General features: G+C 27.0%; 1 protein-coding gene across 1 annotated transcript; it reads right to left on the bottom strand.

The window, feature by feature from the left end:
• Nucleotides 1-7,607: 7,607 nt before the first annotated feature.
• Nucleotides 7,608-15,134, bottom strand: LOC114939609 (G protein-coupled receptor Mth-like). The gene is made up of 5 exons (XM_029313973.2): nt 14,060-15,134; nt 13,378-13,456; nt 12,334-12,515; nt 11,120-11,285; nt 7,608-7,938 (listed from the first exon to the last, which is right to left on the bottom strand). Exons 1-5 carry the CDS (start codon nt 15,132-15,134, stop codon nt 7,608-7,610), a joined length of 1,833 nt encoding a protein of 610 aa, XP_029169806.1.
• Nucleotides 15,135-26,464: the final 11,330 nt, after the last annotated feature.

Raw genomic sequence — 26,464 nt, 5'->3', positions numbered from 1 at the left:
TTCTTTACATGTCAGAGGTAATTTTGAAAACGATACGCAACTTTACATTTTCTAAATTTTATGTTCAGACAATTGAAAGATTATATTAAAAAGTGGAGAATAAATTTTTCTACTACGGATCTTACTTTATCTTACTTTTTTATTAAAGCAAATCAATTTTTTCAACATATTGTACACATGGATTATTTTGACTATGTGGATCACTATAAAGAAATTATTACAGCAAGTCTTTGTGATTTTTTTATCAAGTTTGGGGTACTAAGAAGCAAAACAATTTCAATCTATAAAACTTTTTCAGTTTCCTTGTGTAATTTTTTTCGAAGTTTACACAAAAAAGAAAAAACTCGCGAATTTTTTCGTTATTACTACCTACATTTGTAAAAAATTTACGAATTAAAAAAAATTCGGCCACTTTCTATTTCATATAATAGAAATATTTCATACAGTAGAAAAGTTCAATTTAAACAATACATTTTTAAAATTACTATACGATGATTTGTAACGGAGTTATGAACAATCAAAGTAAAAGTGACCATTTTCTCTTGGATTCTCGATAACTTGATAAGGAAAACTCGAAATGTAAATTTTCAAATACGATTTTACAGGGAAGACTTCAGGCTTTAATACGAAAAAGTCAAGTTTTTTTCAAAGTTGTGTATGTGACACGTCTACAAAGTGAGAAAAAAATTTTTCATTTTATTAAGTTTGTCGTTTTCTATAAAAAATTATTTAAAAAATTGAAGAAAAGAAAACATACTTTTGAAGTTTTGAAAGTACAGATTTCGAGCTTAAAAGCTCTTTTTTAAAATTAAAATTCTGATTTTTTTAAACAAAGTTACAGCTATTTAAAATTTTTTAAATATATATAATGAAAAATAAGTTTTGGTTCGTGTAAAATTAAAATAAGTTATAAATTAAAAGGCCAACTTAACGAGCTAATTAATTAGGTGTCAACAATTTTTTATTCTACGTCATGAAAATAATACAAATGATAATTAGTAAACGTTTCAACTGTACGACAGTCTTTATCAATACAAATATTGCTTTGCTAACATATCAATAATTTAAATAATTTGGAAAGACAGAACTTATCATACATGTAAAATATATAGACTTATAATATAAAAAAAACGCAGTATAACACATTATAATTGTTGGCTTGAATTACGGCTGATCGTTCGAATTAGTCGTTAAAGAATCTAATCTCGAACATCAGATTTCTGTAGTTCTTTTTGAATAAACGTCTAATTTTGTAATCCATGATGTAAAAATATGTAATAAGCTGTGAAATAATTAATGTGTTAGTCTAAATATTGAATATTTGATTTTTAAATAAATAGTGATCACTTACATCTATGTCGAGACAATAAAAATTCTTTAAAATATTTCTTGTTAAAAAACATTATAAACAATGTATATATACTTTATACAAAGCAAACTCAATATCTGTAAATCACAATGTCAGAACGCTGTATATATACCGTCATGCAAGATCAAGAGACACGGTAGTGTCTCGCGACCAGTTAAGGGCGTAGCGGAGACACCGTGTATCTTAACGCGAGTCGGATATTTGAGTCTTTATAATATTTCGAATCCTCAATAATGGCTGAAGCAATCGAGTTTATACTAGACTTAATCGATAGATTGAGTTCGAATTATATAATAAAAGTGTCTTTATTTCTGCTCTACGTGATTTGTAAGCAGAGATATATAAATGCAAAGTCGAAATATGAAAAATTTCTATTAAGAAACGTCCCCGTCATCATTATTATTATCATCATCATCGACCACGCATACATAGTAGTATCGTGCTACACGTATTCACACGTATACAACACATGCGCACACATATATCACACGTACATAACACATGCAAGATGCATGTAGTGGTAATTTTGTCCATCTCGCACGTTTTACAACAGATGGCGATAGTGGCGCTCCGCCATATCGGCAGCGTGCGGGGTTATGTTGGCTAACTCTCTCTCTCTCTCTCTCTCTCTTTCTCACACGCACACGCACACACACACACTCTCTCATTCTTACTCACTCACTCACTGTTCGTCTTGTGTACTTATTTAGTACATTCATGATTAAACATCTATATGCATTAATGTGAAATTTACTTACAATTAGTTTACTTGAAATATTCAATCTCTAAAGTGTTTATCTTATAAGATAGACAAAAAAATCTGAGTAAATAATAAGAAAAAAAAAACAAAAGGATTATTATTGTCATAATTTTTTATCAATTAAGTACTCTCAACTATCCAATAATTAAATAAATACGTACAAATGTGCGCGCGTGTACACACATACACATATTGATATTAAAGAGATTGAAGGAGAGGAAGGAGAAGATAAAAATTTAAATATTCACATATATTTTCAAATATTATATATGAATTTATAGTTTACATATCTAATTAATAATGAATTTCTAATTATATTAAACATATCAAAATAAAGACATACATGTATTTATCAAATGAATAAAATTATTGAATACAGACTTAAAAAATTTATTAAACATAGACTTAAAAAATTAATTAATTAAACATATTCCAAATTTAGAAAAAATAAACTTTATTTATATATGCAACAGCTTTTTAAACTAAATTTTTAAATTCTATTTTATATTAGACAATTATCTCAATCAACATCTACGTCCACATTAGCTGCACTGCAGACTACCTCTACAGCCACATTATCTGCTCCGCGGATATAGCGTTATGCCAATACGATACATTACATGTACTTACTTACTTGCCTTTACTGTACCAACTCTTGTTCTTTCCACGTAATCATGTTTTTACAGTTATCGTTTGCTGTATATCTTCCAGCAAACTTTATTTCGTGTGAAGTGTATTTAATTAATTAAATCTCTGCGAAAGATTGAGAAGATGAAGGGATAATTCAAACTATGAAGACATGGTTACATGGAAAAGACAAGAGTTGATACAATAATAAAGACATACATGTATTTGTATCCTGCTGGCATAAGGTTATAGAAGTTGATTGAGATTGAAAAATAATAATGAAAATAATAAAAAAAATAAAGACACATGTATTTGTATCGTGCTGGCATAAAGTTATAAAAGTTGATTGAGATTGAAAAATAATAATAAAAATAATTAAAAAAAGGAAATATTCAATCATCATTTAAAAGCATATTTGAAATCTGTAGAATAAACAGTTTTTGCAAAAAATGTGGAGCATTTGAGCTCTAGTAAGTCTAAAAATAAATGTAAACATCAATTAATAATAACTGATGTTATATATATATTATATATATAAACCAGTTTGTTGCAATATTCACTATAAAAGGTTGTAAGGGTAAGATGGCTAAAAGTGAATAATTTAAAAGATAGTTAACATAATTTTACATAAACTGAAATATTTCATAAAATAAAATATTTGTAATATTTCGAAGTTTATGTAAGATTATGTAAAAATTATACCTTTACAACTTTTTATAGTAAATATTGCGAGGAATCGATTTATATGAGAAAAATTAAGGTAATTCTATTTTGAAAATATAAGTGACCTTTAAATAACCTTGAAAATCGCCGTTTAGGAAACAGTCTGTGTCAACTTTTTCTTTTTCGAAATTCTGCAACTTTTATCTAAATTTAATAGAAAATGTATAAAAAATGCTCGACATTAGTACACACACACACACACACATATGGGTAAATTTATATAAATAGGGTGCTTTAGGAGGAATGATCAGGATTCTAGGATATGATTGTACACATCATTTTAAGCAAAGAAGTTTAGATAAACATGTTTAATAATTGTTCTATTCCGGTCATAAAAATATACAAAAATGAATAATATAATCTCTAAAAACTCACCTTTAAAAAAAGGTAAAAAAAGGCGACCAGTTAAGGGCACGCCATTAACAAAAATTATCCATTGCAAACCCATGTAGAATCCTATCCTATTGCAAACCCATGTAGAATCCTATGAAAAATTAACCATTGCAAACTCATGTAGAATCCTATGAAAAATTAACCATTGCAAACCCATGTAGAATTGTATTAAAAATTATCCATTGCAAACTTATGTAGAATCCTACATTGCAAACCCATGTACAATAGAATTGTATGAAAAATTATCGATTATAAACCCATGTACAATCGTAACAAAAGTAATGAAATAAAAAAAAATTGCGCCAAGTGAAAGTAGAAACTTGTACCAGTGGAAAATTAAAGTTGCAGACATATATAGAGTCGTATAATGAATCAGTAAAAATTTAAATTTGCAAATGTAGAATCGTACCATAAAAAAACTTATCATTTAAAAAAAAAGATAAACAAGATGCCAAGTCCATGCGCCATGTGAAAAAGAAATAAAAAAATTTTAGTTAAAAAAACTGGGCGCGCTGCTAAGTTTCAAAATTACAATGCACCTTAAAGTAACATTAATTAATTTAAACACAAAACATATTTTAACTGTAATGAGTTTAAAAGTAACAATTTAATTTTAATATTGTTAGAATATTATTTAGCAGCGCTCCCAGTTTTTTTAACTAAAATTTTTTTATTTCTTTTTCACATGGCGCATGGACTTGGCATCTTGTTTATCTTTTTTTTTAAATGATAAGTTTTTTTATGGTACGATTCTACATTTGCAAATTTAAATTTTTACTGATTCATTATACGACTCTATATATGTCTGCAACTTTAATTTTCCATTGGTACAAGTTTCTACTTTCACTTGGCGCAATTTTTTTTTATTTCATTACTTTTGTTACGATTGTACATGGGTTTATAATCGATAATTTTTCATACAATTCTATTGTACATGGGTTTGCAATGTAGGATTCTACATAAGTTTGCAATGGATAATTTTTAATACAATTCTACATGGGTTTGCAATGGTTAATTTTTCATAGGATTCTACATGAGTTTGCAATGGTTAATTTTTCATAGGATTTTACATGGGTTTGCAATAGGATAGGATTCTACATGGGTTTGCAATGGATAATTTTTGTTAATGGCGTGCCCTTAACTGGTCGCCTTTTTTTACCTTTTTTTAAAGGTTTAGAAACTACGATACTTGATACAATTAATGCAAATGTAAGATTTTACTATCGCTATGTGGATGACATTTTAGTTTGCATGCCGGAGGATCAGATCTCATATTTAGTTGAAAAATTTAATGATTATCACAATAGACTAAAATTTACAATAGAACGAGAAGACAACCGTTGCATAAGTTTTTTGGATATTTCACTCAAAATTATAAATAACATAATTCACATTGATTAGTTTCAGAAAAAAACATTTTCGGGTAGAACACTTTCATATTATTCAAATCATCCTATGTGTCATAAAAAAAGTGTTATATATAATCTAGTAGACCGATTAATACTATTATCACATCCTATTTTTCACAGTAAAAATTTAACATTAATTATAGAGATTTTATTAAGTAATGGTTATCCTCTCGATCTCATTTTCTCAGAAATTAATAGAAGACTGAAGTTCCTCATAGTTAATAGATTAAACACTGAAATGACTCATAATACGAATAACAATGACATAAATAATGACAACAATAAAAAATTTATAGCGATACCATACATTGAAAGAATCTCGGAATTAGTAGCATCAGAATTAAAGAAATCTAATATAACAGTAGGATACAGAAGTTTGAAAAAATTAAATAGAGTCATAAAAACACAAAAAGACAGAGATAGTCGTCAGAATAATTTGGATGTCATATATAAAATATCGTGCAATAATTGTGATGCTACATATGTAGGGCAAACTAAAAGACAATTAGGCACAAGAGTAAATGAACATAAAAATAATATCAGATTGGATTCTGCAAGACACTCGGTGGTTTCTGATCATATTGTAAAGTTTACACATACTTTTAATTGGAACAACACAATAATCTTGGATCACGAAAGGAATTATTATAAAAGGTTGATATCGGAAATGATATACATTAAAGAGAAAAAAAACAGTATCAACTTAAAAAAGGACACCGAGCGACTTGACTGGTTCTTATTTTGATGTTTTAGAAAAATTGTCTATGTCATCTTAGCATGGCGGTATATATACAGCGTTCTGACATTGTGATTTACAGATATTGAGTTTGCTTCGTATAAAGTATACATTGTTTATAATGTTTTTTAACAAGAAATATTTTAAAGAATTTTTATTGTCTCAACATAAATGTAAGTGATCACTATTTATTTAAAAATCAAATAATCAATATTCAGGCTAACACATTAATTATTTCACAGCTTATTACATATTTTTACATCATGGATTACAAAATTAGACGTTTATTTAAAAAGAACTACAGAAATCTGATGTTCGAGATTAGACTCTTTAACGACTAATTCGAACGATCAGCCGTAATTCAAGCCAACAATTATGATGTGTTATACTGCGTTTTTTCATATTATAAGTCTATATATTTTACATGTATGATAAGTTCTGTCTTTCCAAATTATTTAAATTATTGATATGTTAGCAAAGAGATATTTATATTGATAAAGATTGTCGTACAGTTTACTAATTATCATTTGTATTATTTTCATGACGTAGAATAAAAAATTTTTAACACCTAATTAATTAGCTCGTTAAGTTGGCCTTTTAATTTATAACTTATTTTTAAATTTTTTAGACAACTTTTGTTAATCCCTTAATTATTGTCACACACACACACACACACACACACACACGAGTGTATTTTATATTTTAATTTGACATAATCTTACATAAACTATGAAATTTTTCGCAAAATATTTATTTTTCGATAATCTTACCTTAATACATTTATGCATAAAATAATGAAAGATGAAATTAATTGGTATAAAAAATACACATAGTTGTTTGTAAGCAAAAATATGTAATTTACAACTAGTAGCAACATATTTTAGCTACATCAAGACAAAAGTCTTAATAACAATTATGTGTTTCCTTTATTCTAATCGATTTCTCTCTTTATTTTGTGCCTAAATTAAAGTAAGATTATCAAAATATAAATATTTAATACCTTATGTAAGATTATGTAAGATTATTTAAACTAAAGTATAAACATATTTCATAAATTATTCACTTTCTAATTATTTTACTTTTATAACTTTTTATGCAGAATATGGTAAAGAATCGATTTATATATAAAAAATATAATTGTTCCAGAAAGAAAAATTTTCTTGAATTGTTTAGAAAATTCAAAGAGATAGTTATTTTTATAGAAGAAAATTTTTTCAAATTTATTTATTGCATATGACAGCTTATGTAAAACAGATTTATATTCACAAAACAGATAAATATTCACTAAAACAGATTAATATTCACTATATAAACTTTTTTAAAACTATCGGAATGATTTCAAAAATTGTGTGGACCGTTACATTGAATACCCCATATATGTATATTAAAATTATAAGAAATAAATATTTTTCTCTCAGTCAATACCAATACTAAAATTATAAGCTTAATTTTTTACAGAACAAAAGAAACGTCTGAAAGTCTAATACTATAAAGTCATTTTTGATTGGAAAATTATAAGATCACAATTAATTACTAATTAATTATTGAATCCTAATCAGCTATATAACCCTTTCTTTACATATTGCAGCATTAGAGCTCAGTTTCGTCAGATGAACCTTTTGCATGACAGTTTACTTGTCCGCAAGAACTTGTTTTTTCCTTCATAGACACCCATGACGTGGTAGTGCTCGACATTTTTGAGTTCGTCTCAACTTCTAATCGCTTCAATAATATCACTTTGATCTTCTTTCTCCATACAAAGATGATCAAAGTACAAAGATTCTGCAGAATGTTCACTAAACCAGTAACATACCAAACATAATTGGGCACATTTTTAGACAACCATGTCACTGTCATCACGAACCATTTAATGCCAATCACGATAAACAGCAAGATAAAAAGTTTTAGATACAGATTTAACCTGCAAACAAAATTTATATTTCAATCAATTAAAATTAATATTAATCAAAATTAATATTGGGCGCTAGTGGTGAAAATAAGCTTGGAAAACTTGACTTCGACGTAACTAGCAAATTTTATTTAATTCTTTCACGACGTTTCGACCATTTGGTTGTGGTCCTTTTCAAGTGAAATTTCTACAACATAATATTACACAATAGTTTTTAACATACGAGAACTCATTTAAGTGTTAAATTAATAAAATAAATATAAATTTTATAAACATACCCATCAATTAAACTGAGATTAACGTAACATCACACTGGTGTTATTTAAAATCGAAAGTTAAAAGTTAAAAGAGGAACACGTCCCATCGTTATGATGTTGAAAGTTAAAAGTTAAAAGAGGAACACGTCCCATCATTATGATGTTTCGTCAACGACTAAATTTGAAACGCGCCACTAAACAATCTTTATTATTTTGTCGTAAATGTTTGTCAAATTCTCGGTGTCTTTCTGTAGGTCAACCGTATTGTCATGCTTCTTTATGAAGAACATTTCAGCAATCTCTCTCTTTCTTACATGTTTCTCGTTATGTAAAATGGTCGGTGATTTCCAATCAAAGTTATGTCCAAAATCACATCTGTGTTTGCTCAAAACCGAATGATTAGACTCATGTAATTTAATATTGCTGGCATGTTCCTTCACTCTAGTGCATAAATGTCTTTTCGTTTGTCTAATGTATGATGCATTACAATTTTCACAATTAATCTTGTATACTACTATTTGTATAATACTATTTGTTTTAATATCATTAGTTATTAAATCTTTACCTCGTTTTATCAGCCTATTCAACTTTTTTGGCAAATTATAAACGATATTTATGTTAGCATTTTTAAGTGACCTTTTAATACTGTCGCTAACATCTTTAACGTATGGGAGTGGAATTACATAATTCTTATCTTGAGCCGAATTCACATTAACGTTATTATCTAAATCATTACTCAAACTGTCGTTATTATCCGCATTGTGACCGTTAACATTCCTATTGTTATTCAGTACATTAATTCTTTTATTTACATACTTCCCAGCAAACACAATATATAAATGTTATATACTTAAGCATGTTACATGTAACGTATATGTTAGTTGTAATTTCCCACTCATAGATGTAACATTTTTAATATTACATATATTACATTGTAGTTATATTGTCATTATATCCCAAGATAGCACTGACTTATCAATACATCAATATGCTATTTGGTATATAATTACAATATAACTACAATGTAATATATGTTATATTAAAATGTTACATCTATGAGTGAGAAATTACAACTAACATGGATGTTACATGTAACGTACACATTATATTACCTGTTATATTCCGTTTTATTATAGCAATGTAACAATTATATATTGGTGTTTGCTGGGTTATTAATAATATGATCCGGAAAACAATTATTGATTAAAATGTTCTTTACAATCTCAATATTCGTATTATGAAATTGTTCGTTAGACAGTAAAATTGCATGGTCTACTAAATTGTAAATCGTATTAATTTTATACTTGATAGGATGATTCGAAAGAAAATTGATGTATCAGCCAGAACATGTAGGTTTCCTAAACCAATTAGTTGTCAATTTATTCCCATTGCGGATAACTGTAGAATTAAAAAAATTAATAGAAGAATTGGTCTCTATTTCATGTGTAAATTTTAAACGTTCATGATAGTTATTAAATGTACTTAAAATTTCATTTATTTTAGAGCTAGGTAAAATAACAAAAATGTCGTCCACATATCTATAAAAAGTCTGAACTTTAAAACTTAAAGAATTTAAACAATTTGTTTCCAAGTCATCCATTACCAAGTCAGCTAATATCGGTGATAGAGGGGATCCCATAGGGCTTCCATAAATCTGTTCATAGTACTGCTCATTAAATTGAAAACTAGTTGAAGTAAGTATTACATCAATAGCGTATAGAAACTGTTGCAAATTAAATTTAGTTTTTAGACTTATGTCACTCCAACGACTTTCAATTGCAGAAAAAACTAAATCTTTTGGAATATTTGTAAACAACGAACAAACATCCAAGGTCGTCATTACGTCATCGTCATTAACCCTTGTATTTTTAATAATATTCACAAACGTCCAACCATCTTTAACATTTGAATCCGGTTTCTTAACAGACTTAACTAATATCTCATGAATGTAACTGGCAATATTATAAAAGGGACTGCCTAACGATGACACAATGATTCTCAATGGGTACCCGCTCTTATGGATCTTTGGGAGCCCATAACACCGTGGTAAATTACCATTCGTGCAATTCAGAAATTTATATGTTTGATCATCAATGATCTCATTATTATGCCATGACTTTACTAACGTATGAAGTTTGTTCGTCAGACGTGTAATCGGATTTTTATTTAATTTTTTGTATGTCATCGAATCACTTAACAATAATTCCATATTAGTCACGTAATCATTTCTATTCATAACCACTGTCACTTGTCCTTTGATGGGTATGTTTATAAAATTTATATTTATTTTATTAATTTAACACTTAAATGAGTTCTCGTATGTTAAAAACTATTGTGTAATATTATGTTGTAGAAATTTCACTTGAAAAGGACCACAACCAAATGGTCGAAATGTCGTGAAATAATTAAATAAAATTTGCTAGTTACGTCAAAGTCAAGTTTTTCTAAGGAAAATTTATATTTGTATATTTTTCAAAAAAATGATAAATACTATTTATAAAAATTATTAAAAATAAAATAGAATAAATTACAATCTTAAAAAGAAAAAGAGTAAAAAAGAAGAAAATAAAATTTTTTTAAATGAAATATATGCAATTATTTTTTTCTATTTATCAAATTTTGAGAACTACAGATTTTTCGAAAAAATTGAAGTTACAGCAACATATATTATCATTTTTAGATTACAAGAAAGAAAAGAAAAAAAGACAAAAAAGAAACGAGTGCATCGAAAAGATGTTGCTTCCAAATAATCATTTTTTATTTTCATTAAGAACGCAGATCAATCAATTGATGTACTTACGTAATAGTGTTTTGCAATATTGTCATGTAATGTATTATTGGAAGAGATATTCATTAAAATGTATTGGCATAAATCTTATTAACAAAGTAAAAGATTGTCACACTAATTGTAAAATGCAAAAAGTCTAATTACAGACCATTTCTTGTTGTCCTTATATCGCTTGCTTTCCGAATCTGTCAAACAAAAGTTTGTATCCTTTTCGTATCGTTTCATCTTCAATGCCGTAAAGATGGATAAGCTAATACTGCAACTGATACAGATACTTTTGAACACGTAATAATACAACAAAAACGCTTCTTTGTCTGTAATTATAATAGATAATGAATTTTTATATACTGTTTTTTACAGTAAGGGAGACCGGGACCAAAAGTAACAATTTTTGCATTATAAATCAGTTATTAATTACCTTTAGAGATATATATTAAAAATGATTATATCTTAAAAAAAAAACTCTTTATTAGTCTATTATTATACGTATTTATGTTTCATCTTCAAATAATAGGTATTTAAAAAGCTACTGTAACTTTCCGTAAGAACATTTATTTTTTATTTTGGGGACCTAAAATGAAAGTAACATAGTATAAAAAGGAAAGCATTTCTAATTTAGTTTTTAATTTAGAATAAAATATAATAAAAATATTATTTTTAAAATATTACATAATTTTTATTATAAAAATAAAAAATAAAACAATTAGTTATTATTATCTTCCTTCAAAACTTAAATTTTCTTTAGTAAGCAACATAAAAATTATAATTCAAATCACAACAATTTTATATTTTTTTTACTCTAAATAAGTTTACATACTTATACAGAAAAGATCAAGATATCGGTACCTGCTCTAAATCACAATTTAGGAATTATTTAAAAATATCCTGTGTGTGTGTGTGTGCGCGCGCGCGCGCGCGTGTGTGTGTGTGTGGTGCAAGTACCGTGTTACTTTTGTCCCTAGACACATTTTTAAAAATAAAAGTATTATCTAAAAACGACGCAAGACTTAACAAAATCAATTAGGATATACATTTTAGAAGAATGTACCAACATATAATCACATAAATATATAAACTTTAATTAGATATAAATAGATACAAAAAAAACTAAAATAAGAAATATTTATATGTATAATGCAAATACATAAATTCCGTTTCTGCATGTGCAACCGGCACAATTGTTCTAAGAGAAAAGAGGATTAGGATATACGCGTTTGACTGTATAATACAAAATATTCAACACATTGTGTAGGTTGACAGGAGGCTTGTTACTTTCATATTCATAACGTTGTTACTTTTGTCCCCGATCTCCCCTATATTAAAAAGCATTATTAAAGTTATATATCAGAGATTTTTACTTACTATAGAACCAGCAATTACCTAAATAAAAGTTCAGTCTCAAAATATTTGGTACATATTCGGAAACAGAATCCATGATAGCATAGACAATAGCTAAGATAAAGGGACAACCCCAAGCAAAGATCGCATAAAACAACTTCCTTTTTTCCAGTTTTTTTACGTTATTATGTAACGAACAGAATCCTCTGCAATTTACATATCATATTTAATTAACTAAATAATAAATAAAGGAAATAAAAACCAATAAAAACGTTAAAATAATGTTTGTCTTTTTAATTGAGGCTTTCTCGAAAGGCTCGCAACTATAAAAGTATATTTACGTACATTGGCACTCGATTACCATGAGAAATGATATAAGATACGTATAACATTCTTAAACTTTTAAATATTTATGTTATTATTACACAGAAAAGACAAAAATACCTAAATTTTTATTTAGTTTTAATAGACAAATTTTTGATAAAAATTTATTTTTGTTAAAAGATCGTAACGTGTCGATTATTTATAAAAGATCAAAATAATATAAAGATGAGATTTGTATAATGTTCAAAAAAATTTGTAAGTCTATATTGCGAATTATTAGACGTTATAATATTCCATAAATACTTAAATTAAATGTATAATGTTTATTTAATGAGCCTTTTTTCAAATAACTAACTTAATCTCAATCAAATAGAAACTAACAGTTTAGAAACTTTTATACAATAATATGTAGAAATCTCCAAGAAAATGACTTATGTATTTCATATTATTTAAGTCTATTATATTTCTCATATGCTCTAATTTATAATATATTAAATAAAATAAGTTCTTTGTACTATTACGCATCAATACACAAACATTTTTATTCGATTAATTCAAAATTTGCCTATCATTTGCCTTTATCTTTATGTTGCCAGTGTATGTAATGTCAAATACGTTTACAGTATATTACAAAAAATAATTTTATCACGTCGTGTTGTATAACATAAAGTAATTCTATAAAGATTAATTAAAATGAAAGGCAAGTTAAAAATAAAATTTAATATAGAATACTTGATAATTTACCTGAATGTCCACCATATATGAAAGCTTATCGTAATTAACCAGAAGAAATTCGATAAACTAAAAAAGTAGATAAAGAAAGCTGAAAAAAAAGAATAAAAGTAAATGATATAATAATGTAAATAATATATTAATTGTGGAAAAAATATTAATTATTATAGCTAAAATATATTAGTTAATTGCTAATTTAGGCGTGATAACTAAAAGGAATAACATAAAAAAAGTGAAAATTTAGCTAACTTTGTTTAGCTAACTTTTTTTCATGAATCATTGACCGCGTATTAAAATATAGACTCAAAGTTTTCAAGTTTTTGTTTCTCTATTTAAAAATAGATTTACTCTAATTTCTTGCACAAAAAGTTTATAAAAATAGTTAATAAATTTTATTGAAATTAAATTAAATAATGTTTCAAGAAATAATTCTGCAAAATTTTAAAACTACATTAATTAAGACATAAAATACATTAATTAAGACAAACCTAGATTAGTTAGGTATAGATTAAAGAGCATCTAAAATTTAAATGTTATTCAATAGTAATCCTTACATTTTTGAATTTATAACAAATTAGGTATGCACGTTATATGAAGCAAATTAATTAATACGCGAATATACATTATGCCAATAAATATACAGGTACGCTACATTTGATTGCATATAGAGATATATGATTTAGATATACTGTACCGATTGCAATACAGATGGGATACGGTATGTAATCCGCTTTGATCATATTATTCACAATGTGAAATGTGTAAGAGACGGACAAAGTAGCGCTGTAATTACGCAACATAAAGCCGTATACATTTTGGAGCTCTGGTAAAATGGAATACACCAAAAATATTGCCACCAAAAATAGTATGGACACTATGCTACAGAAGTTCAAATATATGACTTGTAAGACAAAAGGGGCATTAGAAAGAGTATTATCAGTTGACATAATTATTTGCTTGTTGATCTCGTCTAAAGTTTCTGAACAGAGGACCACGTCAAACTTATCTCCCCCTTCCACGACAGTAAGACAATATGATGTTGATTTAACAAATATTTTATAATAAGATAAATATATAGAACCATTGACAAAAATAATAAAATCGCGATGATAATCGGGAAGCTGGAAATGATTCTTTTCGTGGCACGAATCGTGGATGGCCAGTTGAAACAATTCGTCCACTCTCTTATTTTTGCTCTGTATTGAATCGTTTATATATTCATATACTTTCGGGAAAACGTATTTAATTTCTTCAGAAATGCATTTTCCGTCAACCATCCTCATGTTTTCACCAAGAGGACAACAGAGTAGAAAGCAAGTAATATTATGGCACATTTCGTATGGAACGATGTTACCTTCATTACTATTTTTACTGCAGTTCTCAAAGACTTCATGCGACATGAAATCATTATTTTCAATCGAGTTTTCATAAACTTCCTGTGACATAAAGTTTCTTTGATGACTGACATTTGTTGAATTAGTGTGAGATTTTATTGGTATTTCCTCATCATTCTCATGATTGTGCACAAAATGCGTCTCCAGTTTATATCGTTTTGAATTGACATACTCATTATTGGTCAACTTTTCGTACACATCATATTGTAGAGTTTCAATTTTGATATAGTTTGTTGTAGATTCCGTGTCAATCTTGTATTGTACCGTCAAATTATCATATTTCCCTTCGATTTTTGTAAAATCTTTCCGAGATTTCGACAATGCAGTGACAAGGAGAACTCCGCAACACACAAACACAAAATTTTTTCCATACATTATTTCATAAGGATATACTTTAGAGTAATTAAATAATCAAACTAATCAAGTTAATGTTTATTATTTTTCACATAGGTTTTAAATTTTTAAAAATTAAAAAATATTATATTAAATATATTTATATTTTTAATTTTATATTAATTGAATGAAGGAAAGCGTCAAATGCAACATATATAAATATAATAAAATTATAATATTTCTCTTAGCAAATTTTAAGAATCCATCTGACTGTATTCCGGCACTATTAACATTGACGATTGCGCGATTTACTTTTATTTATCTCACTAGAGTCAATCAATATAACACTGTATCACTACATTAAATTTGGTCATCTCCTTCCGAAAGTGAGAATAAGAATGCGCAAGGCTGTCTGCCTAAGAGAAGACATGAGATTGTCAAGGATGACGAGTTGTCGATACTTGTAAAAAAACTGTCAGTCTACTCCTTTAGAACTAAATACATGCATATAACTTTTACAGATACAAAAAGAAAAAAATTTATTGGAATTTCAACGTCCTAATACAGGCTTTTTATTTATCTCACGCACTTGGATTTGCAGTGTATATGGTATACACAGAACTAAAAATTACACACAGTGATAATTACGCAGAAAAATTAAAATAAAAAAGAAGAAAATTTTCGGTAGTTTTTTTCTAATACTTAAAATTATAAAATCTTCACAATTAAATTGTTGATCGCCAGTGATAAATTTTTCACAAAAAATAAGATGCAATTTAATTCGACCAAAAACTGGCTATTCATTTATTAAAAATAAGTACACACTACGTTTCGACCCACATTGTGGTTCTTTTCAAGTGCTAGAATACAAAAATACATAGTTCGTAACACATTATCATGACAGTACATCACGTCATGACCTAAGATCAAACAAGTAGTGTTATTACAATAATGCGGTATTAAGTAGCACTTGATAAGGGCCGAAACCCATGGCCGAAACGTCGTGAAGCTTAATAAATAGTAATTATAGCCAGATATGGTTGACGAAATTATTACCATTTTGAACTATTGACTGGTGACTTCTTAGTTCTTTATATATATATAAAAATACATAATTTGGTGAGCGAAATTAACATTACATTAACAATAATTTTGATCTGTAATACATACTTGTTCTTATTCAGCAATTACATTAATTAAAAATAGAAACACGACAGTTGTCCTGTCATATCGACAATCTATTAACTACTGTAGACTGGTATTATGTTTTTTAAATCATTTGAATAATGTTGTCATAAATAGAGGACTAAGGTTATCAGTGTCTATTTGTAAATTAATATATTTGTTTGTCTTTTTATATAGAACATTTCAGCGATCTCTCTTTTTCGTCTATTTTTCTCTGTGTGTAAAATACATGGCTCAAGCCATCGGAAGTCATGATTGCAATCGGTTCTATGTTTGGTCGATAGAGCCATTCGATTGTCTGACAATAAATTTCATAGTGACAATATTCAAATTATTAAAGATATTCTAACCAATAATAATTTTCCATCTCATGTCATTAAAAAATATATTAAAAAAAGATTACATGTAATTAATAATATTAATAATAGTTTTGACAACAAGAGAGATAAAAATAACAATAAAAAATTTGACATGTCTTCTCATATTATGTTACTGTATATCAATAATCTGACTGATAACATTTCTAAAACTCTGAAGAAAAAAGGATTAAAAATAATTCATAAGACTCCAAAAAAATTAAACACGCTAATTAAACGCGGTAAAGATGTATTACCAAAGATGAACAAAACGAATGTAGTATACAGACTAGAATGTAATGATTGTGACGCGTCGTATATAGGACAAACAAAAAGACATTTGATTACTAGAGTAAAAGAACATCAGAATAATATAAAAAGACATGAAACAAGCCACTCGGTGGTCAGTAAACATAGAACCGATTGCAATCATGACTTCCGATGGCTTGAGCCATGTATTTTACACACAGAGAAAAATAGACGAAAAAGAGAGATCGCTGAAATGTTCTATATAAAAAGACAAACAAATATATTAATTTACAAATAGACACTAATAACCTTAGTCCTCTATTTATGACAATATTATTCAAATGATTTAAAAAACATAATACCAGTCTACAGTAGTTAACAGATTGTCGATATGACAGGACAACTGTCGTGTTTCTATTGTTAATTAATGTAATTGCTGAATAAGAACAAGTATATATTACAGATCAAAATTATTGTTAATGTAATATTAATTTCGCTCGCCAAATTATGTATTTTTGTATTCTAGCACTTGAAAAGAACCACAATGTGGGTCGAAACGTAGTGTGTACTTATTTTTAATAAATGAATAGCCAGTTTTTGGTCGATTTAAATTGCATCTTGACTTAAAATTATAATTTCTTAAAAATTAAATATGCTTTTAAAGTTTTTACTGCATGTATTAAACAATAATTGTACATTTTAATTTTAGATTAATTGTAAGAATATCATACAGCATTTTTCTCATTAATTTAATATTTTATGTGCAAGCCATATTTCTCGTACATGTGTTTTTTAAATAACATAAACTTATGTTGTAAATTTTTTTACACATATCAAATACATATTTATACATATTGCTATTAGATGTTTTGCATTTTATTATGCAGCAATATCTATATAATTAAATTAAAAAATGTACTCTCAAGTGCATAATATTATAAAAAAATATTCCTAGCATTGAATGTGTGTTTGTATGTATGTGTAAACACGCTTTTGATAGCACAATTACACTGAAATACTATTAGAAAAAATACTATTTTTAAACAATACATATATTTAAAACGGTTGTGCCTGAAAATATTCGTAATTCATGGATCATGTTATCAGTTTAAGAAAAAATTTATTCTTTCTTTATATGTATACATATATTTATACATATATATAATATGTTATTTATCTGAATCAGAAATAATTTTTATCGTAATACAGCACAATGTATTGTATTGTATATAGTTTTCATACAAGATTATTTTTTAAAGAAAAATTTTTACAGGATTATAACTATTGACTTGATTCAATAATATATATCCAGTGTTTGCTGTTATATGTATACATATATGTGTATATCAATAACTTGAAAAAATTCAAATAATTAAATTATAATATAAATTTTATAGTAAAATTAAATTTATAGTTAAGGTTAGGTTTAACTGCATATCAATTTATATTTTATTTTAACAATATTCTTGAAAATACAATGGCTCATCAACTAAGAATCAAATATAAAAAAACAGTCAAAAAGTTGACTTATTTATTTTGCTGCTAAATTGGTTAAGCTATTATTAGAAGAAACAAAGTTTTTTTGTTTTTTAAACCACAATCTACACTTCATTCCTCTCGACTAAAGAGCCAAACGCGATGTTATTGCGACAATTAAGAAAGAAAGAAAATTTGGAAACTAAGGAATTTGAATCCTATGGTTGGGATCTTAAAAATTTCCCTTGTTCCTTCTCTTAACATCCTCTGTAAAGAAATAGGCGAGAAAAATATTGGTCCGAAAGTCGGCTTTTTTGTTTTTTCTTGCATTCTTTCTTTTCTTGCATATGTAAAATTTATGTATAAATATAAAGTTATAGAATAGTAGATAGACAGGTCCCCTTTGTAAATATCGACGACTCGTCGTCCTTGGTAATCTCATCTCTTCTCTTGTACAGGCATATGGTCAGCGTGCATTCTTATTCTTTCTTTCGGAAATAGAAGTCAAAATTAGATACATAGTGATACAGTGTTAATTTTATAGAATCTAGTGAGATAAATAAAAATCAATCGCGCAATCGTCAATGTTAACAGTGTCAAAATAAAATCAGATCAATTCTTCAAAATTTCGCTGAAAAACAAAAAAATATTTTAATTTTATTATATTTGTATATTTTGCACTTGACATATATTTACTTTGTTTAATTAATATACAAGCAAAAATATAAATATCTTTAATATACATTTTTTTTTAAACTCAAAACCTCTATGAGAAATAATAAACATTAACTCGACTGGTTTGATTATTTAATTACTCTAAAGTATATTCTTATGAAATAATGTGTGGAAAAAATTTCACATTTTTGTGTTGTGTAGTTCTTCTTTTCATCATTTTGTCATCGAAATCTCAGCAAGATTTTATGAAAAATGAAGAGAAAAATGATAATTTGACAATACGATGAGATAGATACGGACTTTACAAACTATAACAACGAAGTAAAAACACTGCGATATAATTTGTATGAGAAATTTACAAATACTCAATTCAACAAAATGCAGTATGAATTTCGCACTATTTCCACGAACAATGATCGCAAGAATGTTGATTCGATACAATATAAACTGAGCAGGTGTTCTGTTCATAATTATGAAGATAATGAGCAAATACTGCTGGCATCTCATACGAATTTAACAAATGTCAATCATAAAGGAAGTTTCACGTCACAGGAAATTTATGAAAACTTGATTAAGGAAAATGATTCCATGTCGTATGAAGTCTTTGAAAATTCCAGTAAAGATAATAATAAAAGTAACGTCGTCCCATACGAAATGTGCCATAATATTACTTGCATTTTGCTCTGCTGTTCTCTTGGAGATCGCATGAGGATGAAGGACGCTAAATGCATTCCCGAAGAATCTAAATACTTTTTTCCGTACATGTACACGAATGATTTGTTACAGAGCGAAAATAAGACAGTGGACGAATTTTTTCAGCTGACCGTTTACGATTCGTGCCAAAAAATGAATCACTTCCTACTACCAATTGGTTATCAGTACGATTTTATGATTTTTTCCAATGGTTCTATCTATTTATCTTATTTTAAAATATTTGCTAAATCGACATCATATTGTCTCGTTGTCATGAAAGGGGATGATAAGTTTGAAGTGGTTTTCTGTTCAGAAACTTTAGACGAAGTCAACAAGCGAACTATGGCTCGCCGAATTAATAATGTCCTCTTAATACGTAATTACAACGGTGCTTTATCCGTCGCTTACACATTTAAAATTGTGCAACATATAATCAAAGCGGATGATATACAGTATCCCATCTGTTTTGCAATTGGTACAGTATATTTAAATTAAATATGCAATCAATATGTATATATTTGTCAGGTATAATGTATATTCACGTATTAATTATATCTTTTTTAATAATTTGTATATACATATATCATTTGTTGAAATCTTCAAAATGCAAGAATTAATAGTAAATAATATTTAAATTTCAAATGCACTTTAACATATAATTAGTCTAACAATAAGTTCACTTTACACAATATATTTCTTTTTGTTTTATAATTTTGCAGAATTATATTTTTAATCAACATATTATTTTATTTTATTCGATAGTTTATATTAAATATTGCTATAAATTTTTAACATAGAAAATTATAATAAATTTATTTTTTAATAGAAAAACAGAAACGTGTAATTTTGATTAAGATGTTATTTATTATTATAATCTTTGTTTTTATACATTTTTAGCCTTCTTTATCTACTTTCTCGCTTTGTCGGCTTTCTTTTGGCTAATTACAATAAACTTTCATATGTGGTGGACATTCAGGTAAGTTGACAAGTATTTAATGTTATATTATATTTACTTTACCTCTCATTTTAATTTACCTTTATAGAATTGCTTTTGATTTTTCATTATACAATTATGATGTGACAAAATTATTTTTTGTAATTTATAAATGTATTTGATATTATAAAATCAGCAACGTAACGACAAAGAATGACATGCGATATTTTTAATTAATCAAACAAACTTTTTTTTATTAGATATATATTAAAAGTATTTTTTTTTTCATGTTGTGTTGATGCATGGCAGTATAAAAATAACTATTTGCCTTAACATAATATAAGTTAGAATAAATCATTATATAAAGGAGATAATAGATTTTAATTATAATTTGAAATAAATAAATTTTGTTGGAGCTTTATATTATTGCATGAAACTTTTTAAATGGCTAGTTTTCTTTGAGATTATGTTAATTTTTTTAATGTATAAGTAGCATTTTGAATAATTAACATTTTATACCATATATCTAACTTAATTTAAAAGTTTATAACATTTTAAACGTAGTCTATATTAATTTATCATTTATGTAACAAACTTTTCTTAAATATTCTGAACATTATACTATTATAATAGATTTACTTTATTCTTGAAGTACGTCTCGTCTTTCTAAGATACTTGAGCTACGTGTTTAGGTCCGCAGTTAAATAATAATAAGCACTATTAAGTAAACAACCCTTATAGAAATTTATTACTAGTAACGTCAATTAATCACTTATTTCGAGTACTTAATTAACTAAAATACTGATATACAGTAATTTAAGTACCCAAAATAAGTGATTAAGTACTCGAAATAAGTGATAATTTAGCGTTACTAGTGATAAATTTCTATGAGGGAAGACAGTTTCTTTATTAATAAGAACAAAAAACTTTCTAAATAACTTGTTAAGACAAATAAAAATGTGCTTAATTATATGCGTCTATAAAAACAGAATGATCTGAGTGCGCTACGCACATGCGTATACATATAAAGAAAATGGACGAAGATGATTGCATCATGGTGCCCCTCGTAATATCAAACTTAACATTAATATTTTGTAATTTATTTTATTCTCTAAAATATACAAACTGAATACTTATATAATTTTTCTTTTTCTGTATTATATTTCTTTTTTTTTGTAGTAACAATACCTTCAAAAAGAAATAGATAATTTTATATAAGTAAAACCGAGGGGGTAACCACTTGATGTAATCGTGAGACAGTGTCTCCGAAATCATTATGAAATCCTTATGAAATCCCGTGTAATCGTTTGCAATCAGATGTAATTGATAAAGTCAAATGAAATCATGCGGAATCATTAGAAATCATAATGAAATCATATGTAGTCAGCAGAAATCATTTTAAATTTTCGTGTAATCATTGGAATCATGTGTAATCATTATGAAATCTGTGATGAAATTATGTGTGGCACGAGCACTTTCCGTAGTAAATTGCGATCAAATTCAAGATAAAATGCTATTTATAATTTTATGTGTCACATAAAATCCTAAATGATTACATGTGCAATCACGAAAATGCATTGTGTAATCAGATGAAATCATTACTTTTATGAAATGATTTCATATGTAATGAAAAAAATCCATTTGCAATTAGATGAAATCATTTGTAATCAGATGAAATTATTTATAATCAGATGAAATCGTTTGTAATTAGATGAAATCATGAAATCAAATGAAATCATGTAATCTGTGGGACAACATTTTAGCTAGTGGTTACCCCCTCGAGTAAAACATAATAACTTTAAAAATAGATGTTTTTGTGTGTGTGTCAAAAATTTATTTTTAAAACTAAATAAAAAATTATTATTGTCGTGCTTGTACAATAGTTATGTAAATATATAATAGTTTATAAATGAAATATAAATGTACCCGTTTCTCATGGTAATCGAGTGTCATATGTCATTATGCAAACATACATTATATAAACATATATATATTTCTATAGTTGCGTAAAATGACCTTTAGAACATGTCTTGATTAAAAAGCAAACATAAATAAAGGTAACATAATAATTTCATCTTTTTATATTAAGATTTCTTTTATTTATAATTAGTTAAATGCGTGTAATTTACAGAGGATTCTGTTCGTCACAAAAAAACGTCAAACGAAAGAAGCAAAAATTGATCTTTGCTTACTATGCGATCTTTGCATAGGGTTGTCCCTTTATCTTAGCTACTGTCTGTGTCATCATGGATTTTGTTTCGGAAATCATGTATGTACCAAAAATTTTGCAACCAGAATTTCGATTAAAAAATTGCTGGAAATTTCATAGTAAGTAAATGTCTTTGACAGATGAGGATCTATTAATGCTATCGCATTATTGTGAGAAACACACACACAGTATAAAAATTCATTACATATCGTACTTACAGATGATAAAGCGTATATGTTATATTATGTCGAGTTCATAAGTCTTTGTATCATTAGTAGCGTTTGCTTATTCATTTCTACGGCACTGAAAATCAGACACTACGAAAGGAATACAGGTTTTCGTATGAAAAATTCAAAAAGCAAACAATATAATGACAATAAGAAATGGTAAGTTAATTAGATATTTTTGCATTGATGTGTGATAATTTTCTATTTTGTTAATAAGATTTATAACGACATTTTGATCAATATTTTTGCCAATAATATTATGTAATTGATTGTATCTGATGATAAAAAGAGATGATTATTTCAAAGCAATATCTTTTCAGTGTGCTTATTTTATTTTATTTTTTTTTCTATTTCTCAATAATTACATAATCTAGAAAAGGTTATATTTAATATATATTGCTGTGAGTTTAATTGTGTTTTTTCGAGACAATCTACAATTATCAAAATATAACACATAGCGAGAATAAAATTAAATAAACGCATTTCTTCCATGAAGAAAATCGCATTTTTTTAATTTGTTTAAACTACTATTTCTCTTTTTTATTTTAGGATTGTAATTTATTCCATTAATTTATAAAGTAACTTGATAGATAGTATGTATTGTTTTTATTGAAAGATAACCAAATATAAATATTTATTGTTTGCAGGTTGAATCTATATCAGAAACTATTTATCTTGCAATCTATTGTGATGGTCATTAATTGGTCTCTAACAATAGCATGGCTCCGTGAAAATATTTCGTATTATTCCTTGTATATCCAATTGTTGGACATCATGCATAATGTCATAGTATTTATTATATTTGTATGGAAAAAGAAGATCAAGTTAATGTTAATAAAGCGATTCACATGTGGGACAAACGAAACATCAAGCACTTTCAGTGCCACGTCAGAGATATCTATGCAAAAAAGGGTTAACACTTGCGGACAAGAAAAATATTACGCGAAAGATTTCTCCAATGAAACTGAACCCTAATGTTACTATAATGAAAATATATAATTACTTTTAAAGCCTGATCTACAATACAATGTACTCTTTGCTCTCTTGCTTTCTTGCTTCTTCGTGTTCTGTTGACAATGTATATGTATAGATTTAGTCCACTTTTATCTCAGGCAACAGAAAGAGAAAAAACATCGTCGTACAGAGGGCAAAGAACATGAAATAACACGCAAAAAGCACATTTTGTAGATTGGCCTTAAAAAAGTATGTAATTTGCAACTAGTAGCTATATACTTTTTCTCATAAACAACTATGTGTTTTCTTTACAACATCAATTTCTCATTATTTTATGCTCAAAGGTATTCAGATAAGATTATCGGAAAATTAATATTTTACGTGATACGTCATAATTTATATAAGATTATGTCAAAATAAAGTATAAAATATTTCATATATTATTCACTTTTTGATCATCTTACCCTTATAACTTTTTATGCAGAATATGGTGAAGAACTTACTATTTGTATACAAAAATTAAGGTAGTTCCATTTAAAAAAATATAAATGACCTTCAACTCAACTCTAACTCTGAAAATCGCCTTTTAGAAAGGTCTGTAGCGCTAACTTCATCTAACTTTTGTATAACTAGACAACACAAGCGCGCGCTTCGCGCCATTGATTTTGTATGTTTTGATTTAATATTATTTAGAACAACTATCAAACTATTAACTTTCGCAATGACAGCTGTTTGATATGAATATAACACACAATGCGAATCGAAGCAACCAATCAGCAACGCGGAAAAGCGGCAACAATACATGCGAGAATCGACTTTGCATGCTTTTTTTACAAAAGGAAACATTTTCTTTAAAATGTTTTGTTTCCGAAATATAAGTAACTTTATAAAATTTACCTTGTATTTCGTAAAATACGTTTCTATAAAAATTTGTCGCATTTGCAAATCTGATACTCAGTATTATTATTTTTCATATATGTGTATTTGTACATATACATATTTATATATTAATATTGATTACATATATTATATTATATTTATATATTTGCTCTTTTCTAAAAGTAAAATCAAGATCATGAATTGAAAACATATCAAATATCTATGCTATTTGGACCGCTATCTTTAACATCTTAATAAAAAATTAATTGTTAATGATTTCGTTGATGTGTACTATGAGTAAAATATGAATACGAACAACTTCAAACCGGATTTTGTATAAAAATTTATACTTTTCATACATCTTGATAAACTCATTTATTATCTATAATATGATATAAAAGAATGCATAACATTTTTCTGTCATCTGTACTTGATTTATTGTTTTCCAAGATAAATACTTTGGTCGTATTATATACATATTTAACATAAAGATAAAAAATCTTTTTATTATTTACTCGTTGTTGTATTCACTAAAGCTGTTCTTAAATACTTAATTATTTTCTAAAATATATATAATAATTGTCTAATCGAGATTAATATTCTATGCGACTAAACGTCCTTCATGACATTATTAAATTCATGTACCATGTACTAAAGTTTATTAATATAATTTTTTCATCATATCACAGGAAAAGCTGCGATATGATTTATATGCAATGTCTATCAATAATATGGAGAACAATGAACATCGCACTAGCTTCAAGATGATCACGACTCATTGTCAGTGCAATATAAACTCGGAATGTATGCCATATGAAATCATCAGAATTATAGTCATATGCTGGTGGAATTTTGCATAAATTCAATAAAGATCAACAGTAAGAAAAACTCCACAGGAAATCTCTAGAGATTTGATGAAAATTAAAAGCAAAAGTGATTCCATGTCGAGTTCTATGAAATTTTTACTGGAAATAAATACAATATTCTCTCATACCATATGTACGATAAAAGTACTTGAATTTTACTCTGCTGTCCTCTCGACAATCGCTTGATTAATAACAAATGCATCTCCAAAGAAATAAAACTTTTACATTTTTCTTTCCAAATATACACAGACATATAATCAATTTCTTGTGGAAAAAATAAAATGATGGATGAACTTATTTATCAAGTCATTAAAAATAATTCACATTTTTGGACCTCATTAGCAAAAGCTTGTTATCTCTTTTCGTTCTCTTTCTTATTTAACAACATTTTTTTAAATGTACTTATAAGTAATATAAATATGATGTTTTCTAAATCGGCCAACAGAGCCAAAGCACGAAAAATTAATTATTCGGAACTGTACCTCTTGGTTTGAGATCACAAAGTTCCATATATAAATTAATCTCGAAACTTACATATGGAGAAATAGGCGCGAAAAATATAGGTCCGAAAAGTCGCTGAAGCGGGAATCGAACCCGTGTCTTTCACTTTCCGGGCGACTGCTCTTACCAACTAAGCTATTCAGACCCTTTCGATCCTATATTTTTCAT

This window comes from Nylanderia fulva, unplaced genomic scaffold (genome assembly GCF_048542155.1).
Source record: "Nylanderia fulva isolate GAGA-0341 unplaced genomic scaffold, ASM4854215v1 Scaffold137, whole genome shotgun sequence".
NCBI lineage: Eukaryota > Metazoa > Arthropoda > Insecta > Hymenoptera > Formicidae > Nylanderia > Nylanderia fulva.
The sequence above is the reverse complement of the archived record's forward strand: the minus strand, read 5'-3'. Positions and strand labels throughout refer to the sequence as shown.